Here is a 20,368-nt window from a genome sequence, read left to right on the forward strand (position 1 = left end):
GAGACCAGGGACAGGAGCCCGTGTCCCAGCCAACACCCGGCGGCCCAGCCTCCCCCAGCCCCGGCGGCTTCCCACCCCAACTCCGCCACTTACCGCCGCCGCCGCCGCCCTCCTCGTCCATGGCTGGCGCAGTGAGCAGGACCCTCGGGAGCGGCAGAGGCTGAGCGAGGCCCGGGGAGTTCCCCAGCTCCCGGCGCGTCGCCCCTCCTCACACTCACACACACCACAGCCGCCCCGAGCTCAGCCCTGGCGGCAGCAGCTGCTGCTTCTCCCCAAGCCGCCCGCCCCCTCTCATGTGACCCACAACGAGTGGGAGGGGGAAGGCGGGCCGGGCCCAGCCCTGGGCTGCCTCATCCCCAACTTTCCTTTTGGGGTGGCACAGCGACCGCCCACCCCGTTCTGGGGCTCCGCGGGGGCAGCCCGCTGGCCTAGGATCCCTTCCAGTGTGAACAGGGCTCTTGCCGGGTGGTGTTTTCTCTCTCACACACACACACACACACCCGTGGGTGGAAGGGGTAAAGCTCCTGCTCCTCCCATAGCTGCCAAAGTTTGTACAGCTCCCTATGAGAATTATATGCAAATTATGTCGTTGCATGTTTTGCATAGAATTGGTAGATGTAGATTTGTAACCTAAACTTCAGTTTAAGCTCAATACACCTTGCCTCCCAAGCAGTGGCAGGGGGACGGAGGAAGATAGGAGGCTGGACAAAATTTGGTGGATGCTGAAGAGCAGCGGGGGAGTAGGTAGGGACTGTCTGGAGGGATCAGTTGAGGCAATTGAGGGGGTTTTTTTGGAAGGGCAGCTAACAACAGCTACAGTTGCCACCCTCCACTATTGTCCTGAAGTCTCCAGGAATATGTCCAACCAAAATTTGCAACTTGAACAGCAGCTGGGTTTGTAGAGGTGTCCAATGGGGAGGGGAGATTAACTGGAGCCTAGTCTAAGGGGAAGCTGAGGACTGGTGTATGTGTGGCTGGGGATAGCTAGGTGATAACTGGGGGAGGGAAGATAGAGCCTAGGGAGGTTTCTTGGAAGGGCTGGGGGGCGGGGCACCAGGTTGAGGTGACTGAGAGCTGTTGGGGGTGTTTGAGAAGTTGGCAGTAGCTAAGTTTGTAGAAGTGTCCAGGGGATTAGATGGGTAAATTAAGTGTAAGCAGAGTCATGATGAACTCTACACTGACATTTAGTGGTGAATTGTGGCAAGTTGTGGAAAAGAACTTCAGGGACTGATCTTGTTTGCATAGGCACACCCACCCCTCCTGCAGTGAGCCCAAATGGTCACTTTGGCTCCTGTGGGATCCCCAGTTTCTCTGTTATTGGGGCAGGAAGAATAAAGTGTTGTTACCTTGATTATGTAAATCAAGGACAATTAAAATGTTTTATGACAAAGGGATTGGCCGTCAACTAAGTAGCACTCACTAGACAAGGGACATGGGTTCCAAAACCAGGGGGGCAGGAGGGAAAAGGAATGAGTTGTTTGTAGTAGTGGAGGTAGCTTTTCCTAGAGGCTGATGCTAGTTGCATCATTGATGCCTCTACTGTGGTGTATCAGAGCTCCTTTTAATTCTATTAGGAGTGTAGTTACAGACTGCTGAACTGACTTCACTTTGGGCTAATAGTGCACCAGCACTGAGGCTCCCCTACTACAAGCTGCCATCACAAAAGAGCTGAAATCACTGAGGGGTGGGGCTGAAGATATGTTGCTGAGCAGCTAGGGGAGCAGAGCAGTTTATGGGACAGCTGGTGGAAAGGCTGCAGCAGAACCCCATGGAGAAGTGGGGCAGTTGGCCTTGGACCGTGTAATGTGCCCCTTAACACTGCTGCATTACCCCTCCGGGGGCTGGGAGGTAAAACTCTGCAGGTAAACTTTTGAACTCTCTTGGCTGCACTGACCAGGGACAGAGACTTTTGGGTTGTTGGACTTTGGGTGACTGTTGGGGTTGCTGGACTTAAGACCCTGAGGGGAAAAGGATACTGCCAAACCTACTGGGGGGTCTTTTACTCATGGTTTGTGTTATGAATCCTGTTTGTGGTGTTTCCCCAACATAATGCCGCATTGTTTCCCTCCTTTATTAAAAGGATCTTGCTACACTGTCTCTGCTTGCAAGAGAGGAACTACTGCCTCTTTCCACTGGTCTACACTACGACTTTAGGTCAAATTTAGCAGCATTACCTCAATTTAAGCCTGAACCCATCCACATAACAAAGCCCTTTTTTTTTTTTAATTAAAGGGCTCTTTAAAATTATATCTTTAATCCACCTCTGAGGAGGGCATTAGCACTGAAATCAGCCTTGCCAGGTCAAATTTGGGATAGTGTGGATGCAATTCGAAGGTATTGATCTCCAGGAGCTATCCCAGAGTGATCGTTTGTGACTGCTCTGGACAGCGCTCTCAACTCAGATGCACTGGCCAGGTAGACAAGAAAAGGCCCACAAACTTTTGAATTTCATTTCCTGTTTGGCCAGCGTGTTTGCGAGCTCATGCAGAGCTCATCAGCATGATGTGCACATTGCTTGGCCCGTACTTTGCGAGAAGTCTATGACCACGTCCCTGTCATCACCGCACTGCTGTCGCGTCCTCGCCTGGTTTTGCGCGAAACAATTGTCTGCTCTTGCTCTGACAGAGGGGTAACTGACGACATGGCTTACAGGGAATTAAAACCAACAAAAGGAGTGGCTTTGCATCAAGGAGAAACACAAACAACTGTCACACAGAATGGCCCCCTCAAGGATTGAACTCAAAAGCCTGGGTTTAGCAGGCCATTGATTTCACAAAACAAATCGGGTCAATTTTTTGTTTTGATCACTCTATCTTTTACATCTTAGACTGGCAGCAGATGGTGCAGTATGACTGCAAGCCATTGTCATCTCCTGGGTGCTCGGCAGAAGATGCTGCATTACGATTGCTAGCCATCATCATCTCCTGGCTGCTTGCCAGAAGATGGTGCAGTACAAGTGCTAGCTATTATCATCTCCTGGGTGATCAGCAGAAGATGGGAATGACCTGGCTGAGTCACTCCTAGGTCTGCCCAGGCACCCCTGACCGCTCTCACTGAGGTCGGCTAAAAGAGCACCCGGGAATAATAATAATGGTGGTGGTGGTGGTGGTGGTAGTGGCTACTAATCATAATGCACTTTCTGCTGCCAAAAGGCAATGAGCTGCTGCTGTGTAGCAATGCAGTCCCACGTCTGCCAGCACCCAGGAGACATACGGTGACAGTGAGCTTAGTGGGCTCCATGCTTGCCGTGGTTTGGTGTCTGCTCAGGCAACCCAGAAAAAAAGGCTCAAAATGATTGTCTGCCATTACTTTCACAGAGGGAGGGAGAGAGGAGAGGGAGACCTGATGACATGTATCCAGAACCACCCACGATACAGTTTTTGCCCCATCAGGCATTGGGATCTCAACCCAGAATCCCAATGGGCAGCAGAGACTCCAGGAACTGTGGGATAGCTACTCACAGCTATCCACAGTGCAATGCTCCAGAAGTCGGCGCTAGCCTTGGTACTGTGGATGCAGTCTGCCGACTTAATGCACTTAGAGCATTTTGTGTGGGGACACACACAATTGACTGTATAAAAACAATTCCGAAAAACTGACTTCTATAAATTCGACCTAATTTCGTAGTGTAGACATACCCTTAGAGGCACCTGGGAGGTGGTATGTAATTTTCCCAGGTCACTGGGTGGGGGCTCGAGACGGTTTTGCATTGTGTTATTGAAATGGAACCCCATAGATACTGAACCCAGCCCTCATTGCTGCGAACTCAGATGGACAGAAGGGTTACATAAGAAAGGGGGGGAGAGAGTTGGGGGTGGATGTGAATAGCTTGGGAAGCTGGCAGCTGAGAGAAGCCAGGATTTATGGGAGGTGGAGCTATGTAGAAATAAAAGTCTGGTGGGGAGCATAGGACAAATACTGGCACTTTTTGCAGGTGCTTCCCTGCTCTTCGTGACAGCTCTCTCCTGCTGAAAGGAAGCTGCTTCTCCAGCAAGTATTACAGTAGGTGTGAAGGACAGGTGGAGGCTATTCCTGCAGCCCAGTTGAATGCATGACATCCAATCTGGGCTGCAGGAGTGCATGAGGATCACCCCATTTTAACATCTGCAGGACAACCCGTACAAGTCAGACAGGTCCACAGTTTCTGCATTGAAGGAGGGGCCATATAGGTTTTGGTGTCTACAACGGAGTCCTTTATGTGTGTCAGGGGGCCGCTGTTTTGGTAGAGAGGAAGACCCTCTGTGGCAGGGGTTCTCAAACGTCATTGCACTGCAACCCTGTTCTGACAACAAAGTTACTATATGACCCCAGGATGCGGGTGGAGACCAAGTCCCACTGCCTGGGGTGGAGGGTGAGGGGACTGGAGCCTGAGCCCCACCACCTTGGGTGGGACTGGAGTTCAGGCTTCAGCTTCAGCTCTGGTTCCCAACAAGTCTAATGCTGGCCCTGGAAACTTCATTAAAATAGGGTCACAACTCACTTTTAGGGTCACAACCCACAGTTTGAGAACTGCTGCTCTATGAGGGTGAATCACACATTTTGATATGTGCCGGAGGCTCACCTTTCTACATTTACATGAGTCACAGGACCACCAGATAACCCAGGTGTGGGCAAACTTTTTGGCCCAAGGGCCACATCAGGGTTGTGAAACTGTATGGAGGGCCGGCTAAGGAAGGCTGTGCCTCCTCATACAGTCTGCCCTCTGCCCGCTCCTACTTCCTGTCCTCTGACTGCCCTCCTCAGAACTCCTGACCCATCCAACCCCCTTGCTCCCTGCCCCCCTGACTGCCCTGCCCTCGATCCACATCCCCCCCCCACAACAAGCCCCCTGGGACTCCCATACCTATCCAGTCCCCCTGATCCCCATTCCCTGACTGCCCTGATCCCTATCCACCCCCCAGCCAGGCCCCCCGGGACTCCCACACCTATCCAACCGGCCCTGTTTCCTGTCCCCTGACCCTTCCACTCAGAACTTCCACCCCATCCAACCACCCCTGACTCCCTGTCCCCTAATTGCCTCCCGGGATCCCCTGCCCCTTATCAAACCCCCCTTGCTGCCCACCCCCTTACCATGCTGCTCAGAACGTCCTGAGCTTGCAGCTCCACCGCCTGGCCAGAGCCAGCCCCACTGCCCAGAGCACTGTCGGCATGGCGAGCTGAGGGGGCAGGGTAGAGGGATCAGCAGAGGAGGGGGCAGGAGCTAGCCTTTCCGTCTGGGAGCTCAGGGGCCAGGCAGGATGGTCCCACGGGCCGTAGTTTGCCCACCTCTGAGATAGCCTATACCTGCCTACAGGATTTTGACCAGAGACTCAAGCTTTTGTGGGATTTTTCAGGCCCTTAGCTCTGTCTCCAGAATCTTAGGCCTTTCATAGGTGCCATAGGTGGTAGGACTGCAGCCTTCACCGTACAAATATGAATAGAACAGTTCTGGCAATAGAGGATAGAGCAGATTCCTCTTTTTAAATAAAAATAATTCATGCAAATTTTTTTATAAAAGGAAGAAACTGTGGGGAAAGGGGTCAGCTAAGAGGAAAGGCTCTTTAGTTTCCCATTGTAAGCTGGTATCGGCCGCCTTGCAGCCTATGAAACTGTGTCAGTGATACTCACCTTGTTTATAGGTGGTCATTATAGTAAATTTTGCTTGGAGCTGAGGTTTGGTTCAGACAACCTCTCTTCACAGGAACAGTTTTGCTCACTTCAAAATCATATAAAACTCACTAATCCTTTAAAATAGTCCTCCTATTCTATTTTTTTAATTACATGTTATTACATTTTTAATAACTTGGCACAAAAATAGTGGGATGATTACACAGTACAACATTATAGCATTTAATTGGAAGAAGATACATCTTTAAAGGGTTTGCATTACATAGTGGAATTTTAAGAAGATCTTTAAAACTAGAAAGCAAAAAAGCTTGAATGAAGAAATAAAGTGACTGGAGCTTTGGACATTTTACAAGGTGGGCAAGCTATGACCATTTACACCAGATGAGTGTGACGTTCCCCTGGTGTTATCTGGACCAGTGATCTGCTAGATTACTCCAATCCTTAACTCTCGGAACCAGACTTACTCTGCTCTGCTGTGAGAACCCCCACCCATGGGCTGTTCACGCACAGCCTCTGGCATGTAAACTGCTCCTTGGATTGTGCAACCAAATGACACTAGCCAATATCTCCAGTCCCAGACATAACCTTAGGAACCTCCACCTTGCAGTGTCCAGTTATGCCCGCTGGACACTGCAAGCTTATGTGAGTTTATCAGTTTAACAAAGAAATTGATATGTACCAGGCTTGTTATCCCAAGGAGCTCTCTGACACACTTCAAACCAAATGCACTGCTTCAGGTAGAATAAACAAACAGATTTATTAACTACAAAGATAGATTTTAAGTGATTATAAGTCAAAGCACAACAAGTCAGATTTGGTCAAATGAAACAAAAGCAAAACACATTCTAGGCTGATCTTAACATTTCCAGTGCCCTTACAAACTGAGGTGCTTCTCATCACAGGCTGGCTGGTTGCACTCCAGCCAGGATCTCCTCTCTGATCAGTTCTTCAGTCGCTTGGTGGTGATATCTGTAGATGGAGGTGGAAGAGAGAAGAGCACGGCAAACATCTCTCCCTTATATTGTGTCCTTTCTTCCCTCTTGGCTTTGCCACACCCCCCTTCAAAGTCAGGTGAGCATTACCTCATCGCAGTCCCAAAATGACCAAAGGAAGGGGACTGACTCACTCGAGAGTCCAACAAATCCTTTGTTATTGCCTAGGTCCATGTATTTTGTTCCTGTGAGGCTGGGCTGTGTTTGTCCCATACATGCCCTGATGAGACGTGAACTGCCCCTCTGCTCTTGGAGAGTTTTTGTCTGGGCTTGTTTAGTCATGAGGACACATTTTCAGCCTCATCACTATATACATGAAATTACAACCTATGACAGTACTATAACAGTGCATCATTAGCCTTCCAAAGACACCCACCCAACATGACAAACTTTGCATTGGATAGATACCACACAATCATTTTATAAGGATGAATATGAGGTGCAGGGAGTTCCCATGATGTACAGAACATCCCAATGAGGAACTGGCCTTTGGATTCTAATGGCCAGATTGTTCAACTTGTATTTCAATGTATTCAAGTACACTGATTTTAGTCTACTCTGATTTCTCTTCAGATCGTATAAATCTTTTTCCTTTAGATAACATTTCTTTCCTTACTGCTTGTGTTTGGCAAACTATTTCCCCCCTTCATGCTGTTTCAGTTAACCTTAAAGTTAATACTGTATACTTTTTTTGCTGCAATGGAAACTCCAGTGCACAATAAAAAGATATTCTAATCCCTGACTCTAATTACCAAGAAGAGTAAGCCACAGTACAGTCCTCCTCCCATTAATTCAATGGCAAAACTCCCATTGACTTCAAAGGGAACAGGATTGTGCCCAACAAGAAAACAAGGTGTCTTATATTAATAACAAAAATAAGAAACACTTTTACGATACAAAGTACAATTGAAAGAACTGGTATTCTTTCATTAGGAAGTGTTCAGATACCACAGTAATAGGATATTTTATAAAAACTTCTATATATGGTGCTGAAAAATCAGACAGTTTCAGAGTTGTATGGTAAATTAAAATGTTTTAATAATCAAAATTTACTGTAATGTTATTAATTTACACCAGCTGTTAAATTAACCACAGCATTTCTGTAGTATAGAACTTACTCAACAGCAATTTGGAAACTATCTGCCTTTCAATACTTTCTCATGGGAAAGCTGTTCCTTTTAGACTGATCATACATTGCATCATCAATAAGGGCTCCTGCTAGGAAGGACCATTAAAAATTATAGTCTCTGCTTTCAGGCTGTTGTTTCACTGAATATGGTATTGAAACAATGGTAGCTGTTTCTAGAAACTTTTAAACTTTTCATATATATCTATCTTACTGTAAATATGTTTATCTAAGGGTCTAGTTCTGCAGATACCCTATGCATAAAACTCCCTCTGACTTCAATGAAAGTTCTGCATGTCGAGTGCTGACAGGATCAGGCCCTTTAATCTTTATACACTATCAATTCTGTCAGTAGTTTTTAAGATCAACCTCTTTTACTTCTGTCCTTCAGTTTCCTTTTCTGTAAAATGGGGTTAATAGTAATGCCTTGCTGTGGTGCTGCCTAGTTCAGAAGTGAGAATTAGTTAATTACAGTATGTAAACAGCTTTGAAAATGTAAAGGATTAACTTCAGAGTATTTTTTTTGTTAATTTAACATCATCAGCAGCAGCAATTGTTTAAAAATCTGCATCTTCTACAGACAGAAGAGCAGATCCCTCAACTTCTTCAACCTGAAACTCCATAACTCCCAAGAGTGCTATGTTTGGTCCGTAATTTTCAAGGCACTCTATTTTCCTTTACGTAGTGATGCAGTTTTCAATCAACACCTTTCTAGAGGCTGCCTTTAAAAAAATAATATTTTTTTTCTTCCTTATGATCCTTCTTCTATCAAGTCATGTTTCAGTTTCTATCACACAGCTGTGTTTTGTCAATTTTAGATTCAGAAGTTTCATATTTGATGCTCTTCAGAACCTGTCATTCCATATAAATAATTTTCTAATAGTTCTTTTATTCTGTTCTTTATCTTTGGGAGAGAATAGGACATCCTCTAACAACTTTGAGGTTAGCAGAGATAGTCTCATTAATTATGACAGTGATGGTATTGGCTGAGTTTTGAGACAGTCCAGTTTCTCATTTATTGTAATTTTTAGGCATTTTTGTTTTGTTTCATTCTTCCCTCTCTTTTGGTTAAGAATTTCCATTACGCAGTAATTTACCTCAGATTTTCAAGCGTAATGGGCCAGGAGCTCATTTGGTTTGATGCCCACCCGTATTCAGAGGGTCAGGACAAGACATGCACCACTTAAGTCCCACAGTCAAAATGGGGGTTATGGCTTAAGCCTTTAGTTAGTCCTCTGTTTAGTCTACATTTTAACCTCCAAAAAACCCCTCTGCTATTTTGGAAGTTTACTCTTCATCCCATTTTTTTGTGGGACATTAAAAGGATTACCTACCTATTAGAGAAAATAAGAGAGGACAACACTATCAAGAAAACAGTAAGAGATTATTTTCACTCAATGTCTCTTTTTTTTTTAAATCAAGTGTTGCTTCCTTTCTCACTGTTTAACAAGTTCTGTCTAGCATCTTGATAATTCTTTCTAACAAAACCAAGCAAGATTATTCTTACTTTGATAAATTTCCTCTTTCAGCTGCTTCTAAGTTTCCACTTTTTGCTCATAGATTTTTGTAAATAGTACAATTTGAGTCAAAAGTGTTAGCTATAGGAATGTGCATTTAAATGGACAGTAATGGGAAATTATATGATCTTTATTCTAAAACATTGAGAATATTCAAAATTGTATTTTTCTAGGCAGAAATTAACAAAATACTTCTCACTATAACATCAGAAGACTTCAGTATCAGAAGAAGGGACTTCGACTACTATTTCTTATCTTTAATCACTGTGGGAGCAAAAAACTTTATTCAAGGGGGTAGTCCCCTCTTACAAAAGTAAATGCATTGCATCTCTACTCACATGACATATCATCACTCATTTGCAGGATCAGGAGCTATGTACTAACTCCACAGAACCCAATGTGAGTTTTATCATTAACTTGGAGGGGACCAATACATTCCACTGAATATATATGTTCCACATCTTCAGTAACTCACATGATTTAAAAACAGTCATGCAAACACTTCATGGTAGGGTGCCCAGAGGACAAGTGTGAAAAATCGGGACAAGGGGTTGGGGGTAATAAGAGCCTATATAAGAAAAAGCCCCCAAAAATCAGGACTGTCCCTATAAAATCGGGACATCTGGTCACCCTACTATATGATCTTATATGTTACTTTTGTTATTGTTAAAAATAAGAAAAATAGTTTTATTTCAACTCACTAGTTATGTTAAAGAACCCCTCTATATAAGGTCTATATAAACAAGGAACTTCATATACTTTTTTTTTTTTTTTTTTTTAAGTAGCACTGCATGCTAGATTCCAACCAGGAAAGTCTTAGCCCATCATTATCTGTCATTTTCTTATTTCTTCATCAATACTTGAACTATAAACCCCTACAGTCTCTTCCTTTGTCTGGCTTATTTACTGGCATTCTTATGCTGTAAATATGCATCATACTTAATCTAAATTGTAAAAACATAATTTACAGAATGTCATGTTTGCTGGTTGTCTTGGTAATTTCATGTGTGCTTGCATCTTTCATTTAGTCAATATAGCAACGTAAAAGAACTGTATGGAAAATCTGAGGTAAACACAATAGCTCAGGTTTAAGAAATCGAACATCTTAAGTGCTGTTTTTGCTTGTCATGTAATGTATGGATAAGAAACTGTTTCATTTAAAATAGTAAAACATATCTCTTGACCTCTGAGAACATAAAAATTAGGTCTGTCAAGCAATTTTAAAAAAGCGTGATTTTTATTTTTAAAAATTGAAAGATTAAAAAAATTAAGCAATAATAGAATATAATTTATTTAAATATTTTTGGATGTTTTCTACATTTTGAAATATATTGATTTCCATTAACACACAGAATACAAAGTGCATAGTGTTCACTTTATATTTTTTATTACAAATATTTGCAATGTAAAAAGCAAAAAGAATTTTTCAATTCACCTAATACACGTACTGCAGTGCAATCTCTTTATCATGAAAGCTGAACTTACAAATGTAGAATTATGAAAAAATAACTGCGTTAAAAAATTAAACAATGTACAATTTTAGCGCCTACAAGTCCATTCAGTCCTATTTCCTGTTCAGCCAAGCGCTCAAACAAGTTTGTTTGCATTTGCAGAAGATAATGCTGCTCACTTCTTATTCACAATGTCACTTGAAAGTGAGACTAGATGTTCGCATGGTGCTATTTTAGCCAACATCGCAAGATATTTACATGCCAGATGTGCTCAAGATTCATATGTCCCTTCATGCTTCAACCACCATTCCAGGGGATGTGTGACTATGGTGATGATGGGTTCTACTCGATAACAATCCAAAGCAGTGTGGACCGACACATGTTAATTTTCATCATCTGAGTCAGATGCCAACAGAAGTTTGATTTTCTTTTTTGGTGGTTAGGGCTCTGTAGTTTCCATATTGGAATGTTGCTATTTTAAGACTTCTGAAAGCAAATGCCACACCTCCTCCTCTCAGATTTTGGAAGGCACTTCAGATTCTTAAACCTTGGGTCAAGTGCTGTAGCTATCTTTAGAAATCTCACATTGGTACCTTCTTTCCATTTAGTCAAATCTGCAGCAAAAGTGTTCTTAAAATGAACGTGTGCTGAGTCATCATCCAAGACTACTATAACAGGAAATATATGAACATAAGAATGACCCTATTGGGTCAGATCAAAGGTCCTTCTAGACCAGTATCCTGTTGTTCGACAGTGGCCAGTGCCAGGTACCCCAGAGGGAATGAAAAGAACAGGTAATCATCAAGTGATCTATCCCCTGTCGCTCATTCCGAGCTTCTGGCAGAATGCACGTAAAATAGAGCCAGACACATACAATTCTCCCCCAAGGAGTTCAGTCACCAATGTAATTAACACATTATTTTTTTAATGAGCGCCATCAGCATGGAAACATGTCTTCTGGAATGGTGGCCAAAGCATGAAGGGGCATATGAATGTTCAGTATATCTGGCACATAAATACCTTATAATGCCAGCTACAAAAATCCCATGCAAATGCCTGCTTTCACTTTCTGGTGACATTGTAAATAAGAATGTGAGTTAGAATGGGAGTTCTATGATCTCAAGCATACGATATACAAGAAATAGATTCTCTTAATTTAAACATTTAAAGGGGTCTCATTTTCAGAGGGTGAATGCTCAGCACTTTGATTATGCAGCTCCTTTAAGGGGTGTCAGGTTGGACACTCAAATACTTGGTGACACCAAAAATCATTAGTCACTTCTTAAAATCTTGTCTTAAAAAATGTCACACATAAATAATCCAGAAAATACTTAGGAGCCAAATTGATGAACATCTCAATTTATAACTGTCTAAAAATATGATTCACTGTGTTAGTACAACTAAAATCAATATTCTCTGTATTTTTATACCTAAAAACTAAACAGTGTCAGTTTTATTATGCAGGAGATTATATGTATCCTTTCATGTATATGTTTGGTTGAGAACAGACAAAACCAGGAAGAGGATAAAATAACAGAAGGAAGAGGACTAAGATATAAAAACTTACAGGTCTGCATAGCAGAATTTACCACTAAAAACTAATGTTGGCAAGCTGCCATGTCTCAGGTAAAACCAGTACTGTAATGTCAAAAGTTTAAAAAAGGTGTAATGTACAAAATTAAAATAGATACACTGGAAAATGCTATTATGCTTTACATCGTCAGGCAAACATTTTATTTTCAAGTTTCAGTTTTTTAATATGCATCTTTATGAATTTAGTTATAGTTTCATTACCAAAATTCTCAGCAAGTTGCACAGGTGTTAGATCTCCCAGGGGGCTTTCCACATCAGCTGCAGCATTCAGTAATAAATAGCAAATTCCCAAGTACCCTAGATGAAACAAAGATGGTAAAGAGGATATTTTGGAGTCCAAAGACTTCCGTTAATATCACACCTATATTTCTTTTATTTTGTGGGAAAAACAAAATTACCTCACCTATTTTAAATATCTATTTAAATGTAAATGCACTATTTTAATTCCCAATACAATCTAAGACAACATACGTGATTTCCAATAATATTGTTTTAACAATAAATTTGCACAGAATACCATATATCCATTTACTGGAGTATAAATTAAAAAAAAAACAGAATTTTAGGAGATTCTGGGAAAGTTTTTTTTAGTAATAAAAAACTTAGAACATTTTAACAGAATTGATCAACCTGCTTTTGTTAAAAACATATAATAAAGATGAACAGGTCTAACATCATATGCTAGCAGCACAATCAAAATGGAAAGATATATCAAACATGCTGTGATGAATAAGGGAATGACACATATTTGCTGAATGTGTACATCATAAAAACAAAAATGTACTAAGTCCAGTTATAAAAATCTGCAGTTGACTAACAATTCTTCAATAAACAGAAAATCAAAAAGTCTCCTCCACACAAAGGAAAAAACTTTTGCAAGTTGCCTGATACATAACTTTTTTCTTCTTCACAGACTAATCCTTCCGTAAAATATTATTTAGGACATTCCTTTGTGTATCCTTATGTTCACAATGTCTTGGTCTATCCTGCAAACTTTTGCAAGCCAAGATTTGCAGAAAACAGTTTCCTGATATGGCTTTTTTTCCTAGCCACTAATATTCCCATGGAATATTATGCCATATTTTGTACAAACTGCTCCCCCATCCCTTTTCAAAACATAGTTGTATTTCACTCAGATTTAGCAGAGCTGAGATACATATATTTTAAAATAGACCAAGAGGTCCTAATCACTTAAGCAATCATTTGATTCCTTAACTACAAGTACTGAATGATTAACTGAAAAAGTAAAAAAAAAAAAATCCAACAACATTCTTTGCTGTTTTTACATTATAAAGCCACATATATTGGTGTTTTTTAGGACTCTATTTTTAGAGTCCTCTTAGAAGTCTAAACGTCTGACAGTGACCATAGAAAATATGATGTGTGAGAAAGTTTACCATAGACAATAGCAAGATGTAGAGCAGTAGCTCCATTACACTGGGGATTTGGGAAATTCACATTAATACCAGGATAATGCAGCAGCAAAGATACAAGGTGCATTTTTCCAGTATTCACTGCAGCATGGAGTGGTGTGTTTCCATTTTCTGCTGCATGGTTTACATCAGGTATGGGAAGTCCCTAGAACAAAAAAATAATCAGGAAAACATTTTTGAGCTTAATAACCAAAACAGATTTACAATGAGAAAAGCAGCTATATTTCAGACCATAGAACTCCTCCTCCATATTCTGTATTACTAAAATATAAAGCCTTTTATCTCTGGGTAATGGGCTCAGATGTGTTCCAAACCTGTAGTGATCAAAAGTCATTACACTCATCTGATGACTGCTACCTGCTTGGAATTACTCAGTGAGTTTTAGTCCCCTTCTTAGTGGAGACATCAAGCCTAATTCAATAGTCAGCTCTAAGTGGAACTCTTGCTCTCTCTAGGTTCTTTTACAGTGTCTGTCACCAAGGTGTTTGAGAAACATCTAGCCTCAGAAGGTAGGCTCAGAACTGAATGGACATGAAGACTGAAGTACCCTCTCAAGGTGGGCTTCCACATAGATTGGAGGCATCGTCTGCATAATAATGTGGGAAAACCTGCACTAATTCTGTGGCTCTTCTGTGGAAAAATTATGTACAATAGCACTTAGGGGGCCTGGCCCAATCAGGACCCCATTGTGCTAGAAGCTATTCAAAGATCAAGTAAGAGACAGGCCCTGACCTGAACAACTTACACTCTAAACAAACAGGGCATCAATTTTCTTTGCAACCAGTCTTTCGCTTCATGAGCAAATTCACTTCCTGTGTAATTTTTAAAATGAAAATTAACAATAATATTTTGGGCCTGCTGAGATCATCTTTCAGAAACTACTGTTGCCAAAGAAAAGAACAGTTTATGTGTGATGCCACAAGTTCGATAGCCAGAGTTGGTGCCAAATTTGTCCCCAAACTGGGAAAGTCCAAGAAGCACATAAAGCACTTCCAAGACCTGTCAGCTTCTACTCATTAAGATGACTACCATAACTTAATGTAGGACTTCACAACCCCACTCCTCAGCTCTGGAGTTTGGAGTCTATTTTCCACTCCCACTAATAATCAACACCTGGGTTTAATTTTCCATTTCTTTTATTTAAATGTGCCCCTCACTGACACTTGGGAACAAGGCAAATTAAGTAACACTTCTGTCTATATTTTTAAACTATTATTGTTCCAGGCAGGGCCGACAAGAGGGGAGGGAAGCCGGTACAAATTACCAGGGCCCAGCTTCCCCGGCCGTTTAGCCGGTCCGCCATTGCTGGGGGGCTCAAAAAAATTTTTCACTAGGACCTGAACCCATTCTCGGCGGCCCTGGTTCCAGATAACAGTTAAATGTAACGGAAATAATAGAGAGCAAAAAGTTATTTTCCTCTGTTTTAGCTTGTTTATTTATGCACTTGACAGACCTTTACATATAATTAGTTTCCCCTAATTTTGTGGTTCTTCCATACAAGAGGGGAGTGAACATTTTTAAGAATAGGAAAATATGATTGCAAAATAACAATCACTGGTGGAGTGACTCAAGAGCAGGGCAGAATCTGAGTCTTTTGCACTAAAAAAATCAAATTAAGGAACTCTGGATTAATTTTTTATACCCATGCCCTTTAGCCATACTAATTTGTTATAAACCCTATAGAGTTCCTAATTAATACATTTTATTTTTTTGTATTTAATGTAACTTTTTCAGTCAACTGACCATGTCAAGAAAATAGTCCAGTATCTTTGGTTGGTCATATATAGTGGCTAAAAATATGAAATTTCGATTTTTTTCATCTACTGCACCAAGGTCAAGCTGCTGGTTTATAATAAGATAATGCAAGACATCAGCATATCCCAGCTGGACACTGTGTAGAGCTCTGAGGAAGAAGAAAAAAAATATGTAACATTTCTTCATAAGAATGATAAAATGATAAAAATAATGCATGGAAGTTTGTAACAGGCTGATTACCAATGGTTGTTTACAGTTCTATATAATTTTCTAATAATTGAGAAAGTCATTAAAAATCTTATATAAACAGTCACCAAAAGTCCATTATAAAATAAGCCATTTTAAAAAATAGGAAGGGAGGGCATTTTATAAACTTATGAGGATTTTTAGTGGTTTTCTATAACTGTGGAAGTCTATGGAGTGTGCTATAACTTTGGCCATTTAATTGTTATGTCAGTTGTTAATTTCTGACAATGTGCTTAAACTTAAATGTGACAGTGAATTTTTATTTTTTGCCACTGTTTGTATTTATATAGTCATGGTTGACCAAAGGTTTTAATTACTCCACAATTGGCAACAGGGAAACTGGGTGAAAGGAGAGCTCTTGTTCTAATACGTGCAATCTCTTCTTCATCCCCTCAAGTACTGCCATACTGCTATTTTTCTTTTTTAAATCTGAGAGGGACAGATCCAATTTACCTTCAAGTCAGTGTAATGATTCCCATTGACTTCACTGGGAATGGGATTATATTCATAATCTTGGTTATATTTAAAATGGCACTCACAAAACTAATTTGAGCCTTGATTGTGCAGTCTGATCCATACAGGCAGACCCCTATGGGGCATCTCATTTAAGTCAATAGATGTGGGGACCAACCGCATGGATCATATTGCAGCACTGAAGCTTTGATTTGTTCTCTTAATACCACCCTGGTTTACTGAAACTGATAGGAGGCAAAATATCTAAACTGCCTTTCCACCATTTATATTGACTGACTTTTTCCATTTCACTCATTTGAGACAGTGTAGTCAGGGTCCATTTTCCTCCCACCAACTTTATTTTTAAAAATTGTCTATTTGACCTTGTAGATCTCCTGTGTTTGGATTAAAAATATAGTAAATAATTCAGAGAAACACAACAAGAAAATTTTTGTTTAAATCACCAGACATGTCATTCAAAATATTTCATTTCTTATTAAACTTTGTAATACACTCTTCTGTACCTTACCCCATCCTTCAATCCCTCCAAAAAGTGAACTTTGGGCCTCAAGTATTTGACAATGATCTTGTCACACAGGAGGAAAAAAAATCTTCTCTGTGTACTCTACTTAAAATTTCCCCTCACCCTTCTGTGTGATTTATTGTATTTAAATGTAAAGAAATGACAAAATGATCAATTATATTCTCAACCAACAGCCTAATAAAAGGATTTTTTCTATTAGACAAGGCATCACCTCATATCAGGAAAAGTTAAAATCATTCACAATAAATTAAATATCACAATAACTATATTAATTTTCAAAAAATGACAATGTTGTATTTAAGGCCTGATTTAACTTAGTATAAAATCATAAAGAGCTGCTGGAAGGGCATAACGAGAGGGGTCCTGCAGGAACTGGTTCTGGGTCCGGTTCTATTCAATATCTTCATCAGTGATTTAGATAATGGCATAGAGAGTACACTTATAAAGTTTGCAACCCCTCTCAGCTTGGTATCGTTTGCAGGTGCTTTGGAGGATAGGATTAAAATTCAAAATGATTAGGACAAACTGAAGAAATGGTCTGAGTAAATAGGATGAAATTCAATAAGGACAAATGCAAAGTACTCCACTTAGGAAGGCACAGTTAGTTGCACACATACAAAATGAGAAATGACTGACTAGGAAGGAGTACTGTGGAAAGGGATCTGGGGGTCATAGTGGACCACAAGCTAAATATGAATCAACCGTGTAACACTGTTACAAAAAAAGCGAACATCATTCTGGGATGATATTACCAGGTGTGTTGTAAGCAAGACACGAGAAGTACCGGTAATTCTTTCACTCTACTGGAGTATTGTGTCCAGTTGGTCTAGAAAACATGACCTGCGAGGGAGAATTAGGTTTGTTTAGTCTGGAAAAGAGAAGACAGAGAGGGGACATAACAGTTTTTAAGTACGTAAAAGGTTATTACAAGGAAGAGAGGGGAAAAAATTTTTAATGTCTGAGGATAGCACAGGAAGCAACGGGCTTAAATTGCAGTAAGGGAGGTTTAGGTTGGGCATTAGAAAAAACTTCTTAACTGTCAGGGTGTTAAGCACAGAAGCAAACAGGAGTACTATGTGGCACCTTAGAGACTAACAATATTTATTTGAGCATAAAGCTTTCGTGGCTACAGCACCACTTCATCGGACACATAGTAATGGAAGCATATAGTGAGGAGATATATATAACATAGAGAAGAACATGAAAAAGGTGAGAGTTACACCAACGCACTCCACCTTTTCATGTTCTCTCTATGTATAATTCTCTCACTAATATGTTCCATTCTATGTGTCCGATGAAGTGGGCTGTAGCCCACGAAAGCTTATGCTCAAATAAATGTGTTAATCTCTAAGGTGCCACAAGTACTCCTGTTCTTTTTGGGATACAGACTAAACATGGCTGCTACTCTGAAACCTCTCACTACAATAAATTGCCTAGGGAGGTTGTGGAATCTCCATCAATGGAGATTTTTAAGAACAGGTTAGACAAACACCTGTCAGGAATGGTCTAGATAATTAGTCCTGCCATGAGTGCAGTAGACTGGAGTAGATGACCTCTCGAGGTCCCTTCCAGTTCTCTGACTGACTGCCATTACGGACACCATATTTAGGAGATTTTTAAACCAGTGTTAAAGCAACAAGAACACAGCTTTGTAATTGTCAAGAAAAAATTAAACTCCACATTAAGATTATTAAAATTAAACTAGTTCTAAAGCATGATCCAAACTGGTTTTCAATTTCTTACTTCAGGCTTCCATTCTGCCAGTATCCAAAGTTCTCTCTCTTTTTAAGCAAGGTTGATGCCAATGGCAATTAAAAATTAATTTCCTAATTCAGGTACCAGCTCATTCACAGAAGAAGTGTTCCTTTCCTATCAGATTTTCAGACTGTTGGGTTGAGCAAAAGGGATAAAATTGTCTTTTAAGTCAATATTTGTCAATCCTGGAATTTCTGCTAGGAACTGAAGTGCAACTCCTTCTCAGGCAGACCATCAGTTGAAGAATATCAAGTGCACATAGCTAACAAAGGTTCATCAGGTATTTTCACTAATAAAAACATTTTTCATAATAATGATAGTAATAGTAGCCATTTGCAAACAGCAAAATGGTTTTAGATATTATTGTCTTAACAGTACAAATTTTAAAAAGGGGCCTAAAGCACGTGCTATAAAAGAGATAAAGAGACTCATTCAGACTACAATGGCTGTGTTCTGGATACTAGAACAAGACACATTAGAATGAGTTTAAAATTGAACAAGTGCCAAAAACAGCTTGACAAAGTGCCCATAAAAACCATCCTGAAATGACAACTCCCACAAGCTAGGAGGTTGCTGACACCTGCAAGTAATTGAGCCAAAAGGAGAGAGTGATCAGAAGGTACAATTACCAACTACAAATGAATGGCTGATCATAAAAGGAAAACATGAAGTAAGAAGAGTTTTGAAAGTCATGTTCAGCAGTGGTAATAATATAGGTCACAGAGTTTTTTAATTGACCATCAAATTGTAGAGAGGACACAGGCACTAGACTGGAAGGACTTGGAAAGTGCTACAGTCTATACAAACGCTATGACTCAAAAGCAGCAGGAGGGCGGCATAAGATGACAGGAGGTTGAACATTTAACTTATATTGGTCTGCCTTGATTAGTTTTCCTCTCAAGAGCCAGAGAGGAATGTAGGACAGAGAGACAGGCAAGTTTAACTTATGTAACAGCCTCATATTTTCAGCCTAATAGAAAGTTCATCATCCAGAAACCTGGCTCAAAATAACTGGCTGAAGGGGCACAGCAGGCAAGCCTTTAGGAAAAGGCTAGAGAGCACTATTAAAAAGTCAGTTTTTAAAAAATATTTAATTATATAGATATATAATTTAAATAATAAAAAAAAAATCACCTGAATGATGGGGCGAGGCTTCAAGAAAGATTTTGCAATGAAGTGCTTCAGACTGATTGGTCCATGACCTATACCAGAAATGGTAGCATTTTTTGAATGACACAAAAACAAAGCAATTTTCATAACTTGTTTCTTTCACTCTAGGGAATCCTCCTTATGAGCAAAGATCAGAAACAAGAAATGATAGTGCTGCTCCAATCCTTGAGGAAGCCACTAGGCAGGAAATTTATCCTTCTGTGCCACCAGTGTGCATATTGGATTTGAAAGGTAGACAAGAAAAGGCAGACATGGGATAAGGTTGACTCCCCTACTGAGGGGCTGCTGGTCCAGAGAAGATTTTTAATTTGTAAAAAGTCGCCTGAGAAATTTTACTTACTCTAGTGAGCAGCTACTCGGACAAGCAGTTTCACAGACCTCAGAACGGATTACTTGTGAGAGTAATTGCTCATCAGAGCAATTAAAGTCTCCACCATCTGGCTCAAAATGAGAGCAAAGTTTCAGATGGTTGGTCTGTGGCACTTGGGCTTTTTGCTCAGTGAGCAACAGATAAGCATGTGTCTTTCAGGATTTTTTCTTCTTTTCTCTTGCGCTCTTGTGAACCCTTTCAATAGGAAACAGAGCTTTAGAAGAGTTACAGCTTGTGGGTTTTTAAAGTCTGAGTTAAGGAACACATAGCAGACTCTTTCAATATGTTTAGATACAATATTTGTAAAAAAACTTCGCACTTCTTACAACTCAGAAAATTTCAAAACATTTTATAAG

At 40.6% G+C, this 20,368-nt stretch overlaps 2 protein-coding genes across 4 annotated transcripts in view; both read right to left on the reverse strand.

Moving 5' to 3' along the window:
• The window catches only part of CYTH3 (cytohesin 3), a 91,222-nt gene extending 90,950 nt beyond the window's left edge, over positions 1-272 (reverse strand). Inside the window, exon 1 of the mRNA XM_032802171.2 lies at positions 97-272. Within this exon, the coding sequence (XP_032658062.1) occupies positions 97-121 (25 nt within the window). The 5' untranslated portion in view covers positions 122-272. The remainder of the gene's footprint in view (positions 1-96) is intronic.
• An 11,585-nt stretch (positions 273-11,857) lies between these two features.
• The window catches only part of FAM220A (family with sequence similarity 220 member A), a 29,051-nt gene continuing 20,540 nt past the window's right edge, over positions 11,858-20,368 (reverse strand). For 2 of the 3 annotated variants that reach the window (XM_032802164.2, XM_032802163.2), the window contains exons 3-5: positions 15,463-15,622; positions 13,684-13,864; positions 11,858-12,583 (exon numbers count right to left, since the gene is read on the reverse strand). In XM_032802164.2, coding sequence (XP_032658055.1) covers positions 12,414-12,583; positions 13,684-13,864; positions 15,463-15,622 — 511 coding nt within the window. In that variant the 3' untranslated portion in view covers positions 11,858-12,413. The remainder of the gene's footprint in view (positions 12,584-13,683; positions 13,865-15,462; positions 15,623-20,368) is intronic. The other variant, XM_032802165.2, reaches the window with a different exon arrangement.

Source organism: Chelonoidis abingdonii, chromosome 9 (assembly GCF_003597395.2).
Source record: "Chelonoidis abingdonii isolate Lonesome George chromosome 9, CheloAbing_2.0, whole genome shotgun sequence".
NCBI lineage: Eukaryota > Metazoa > Chordata > Testudines > Testudinidae > Chelonoidis > Chelonoidis abingdonii.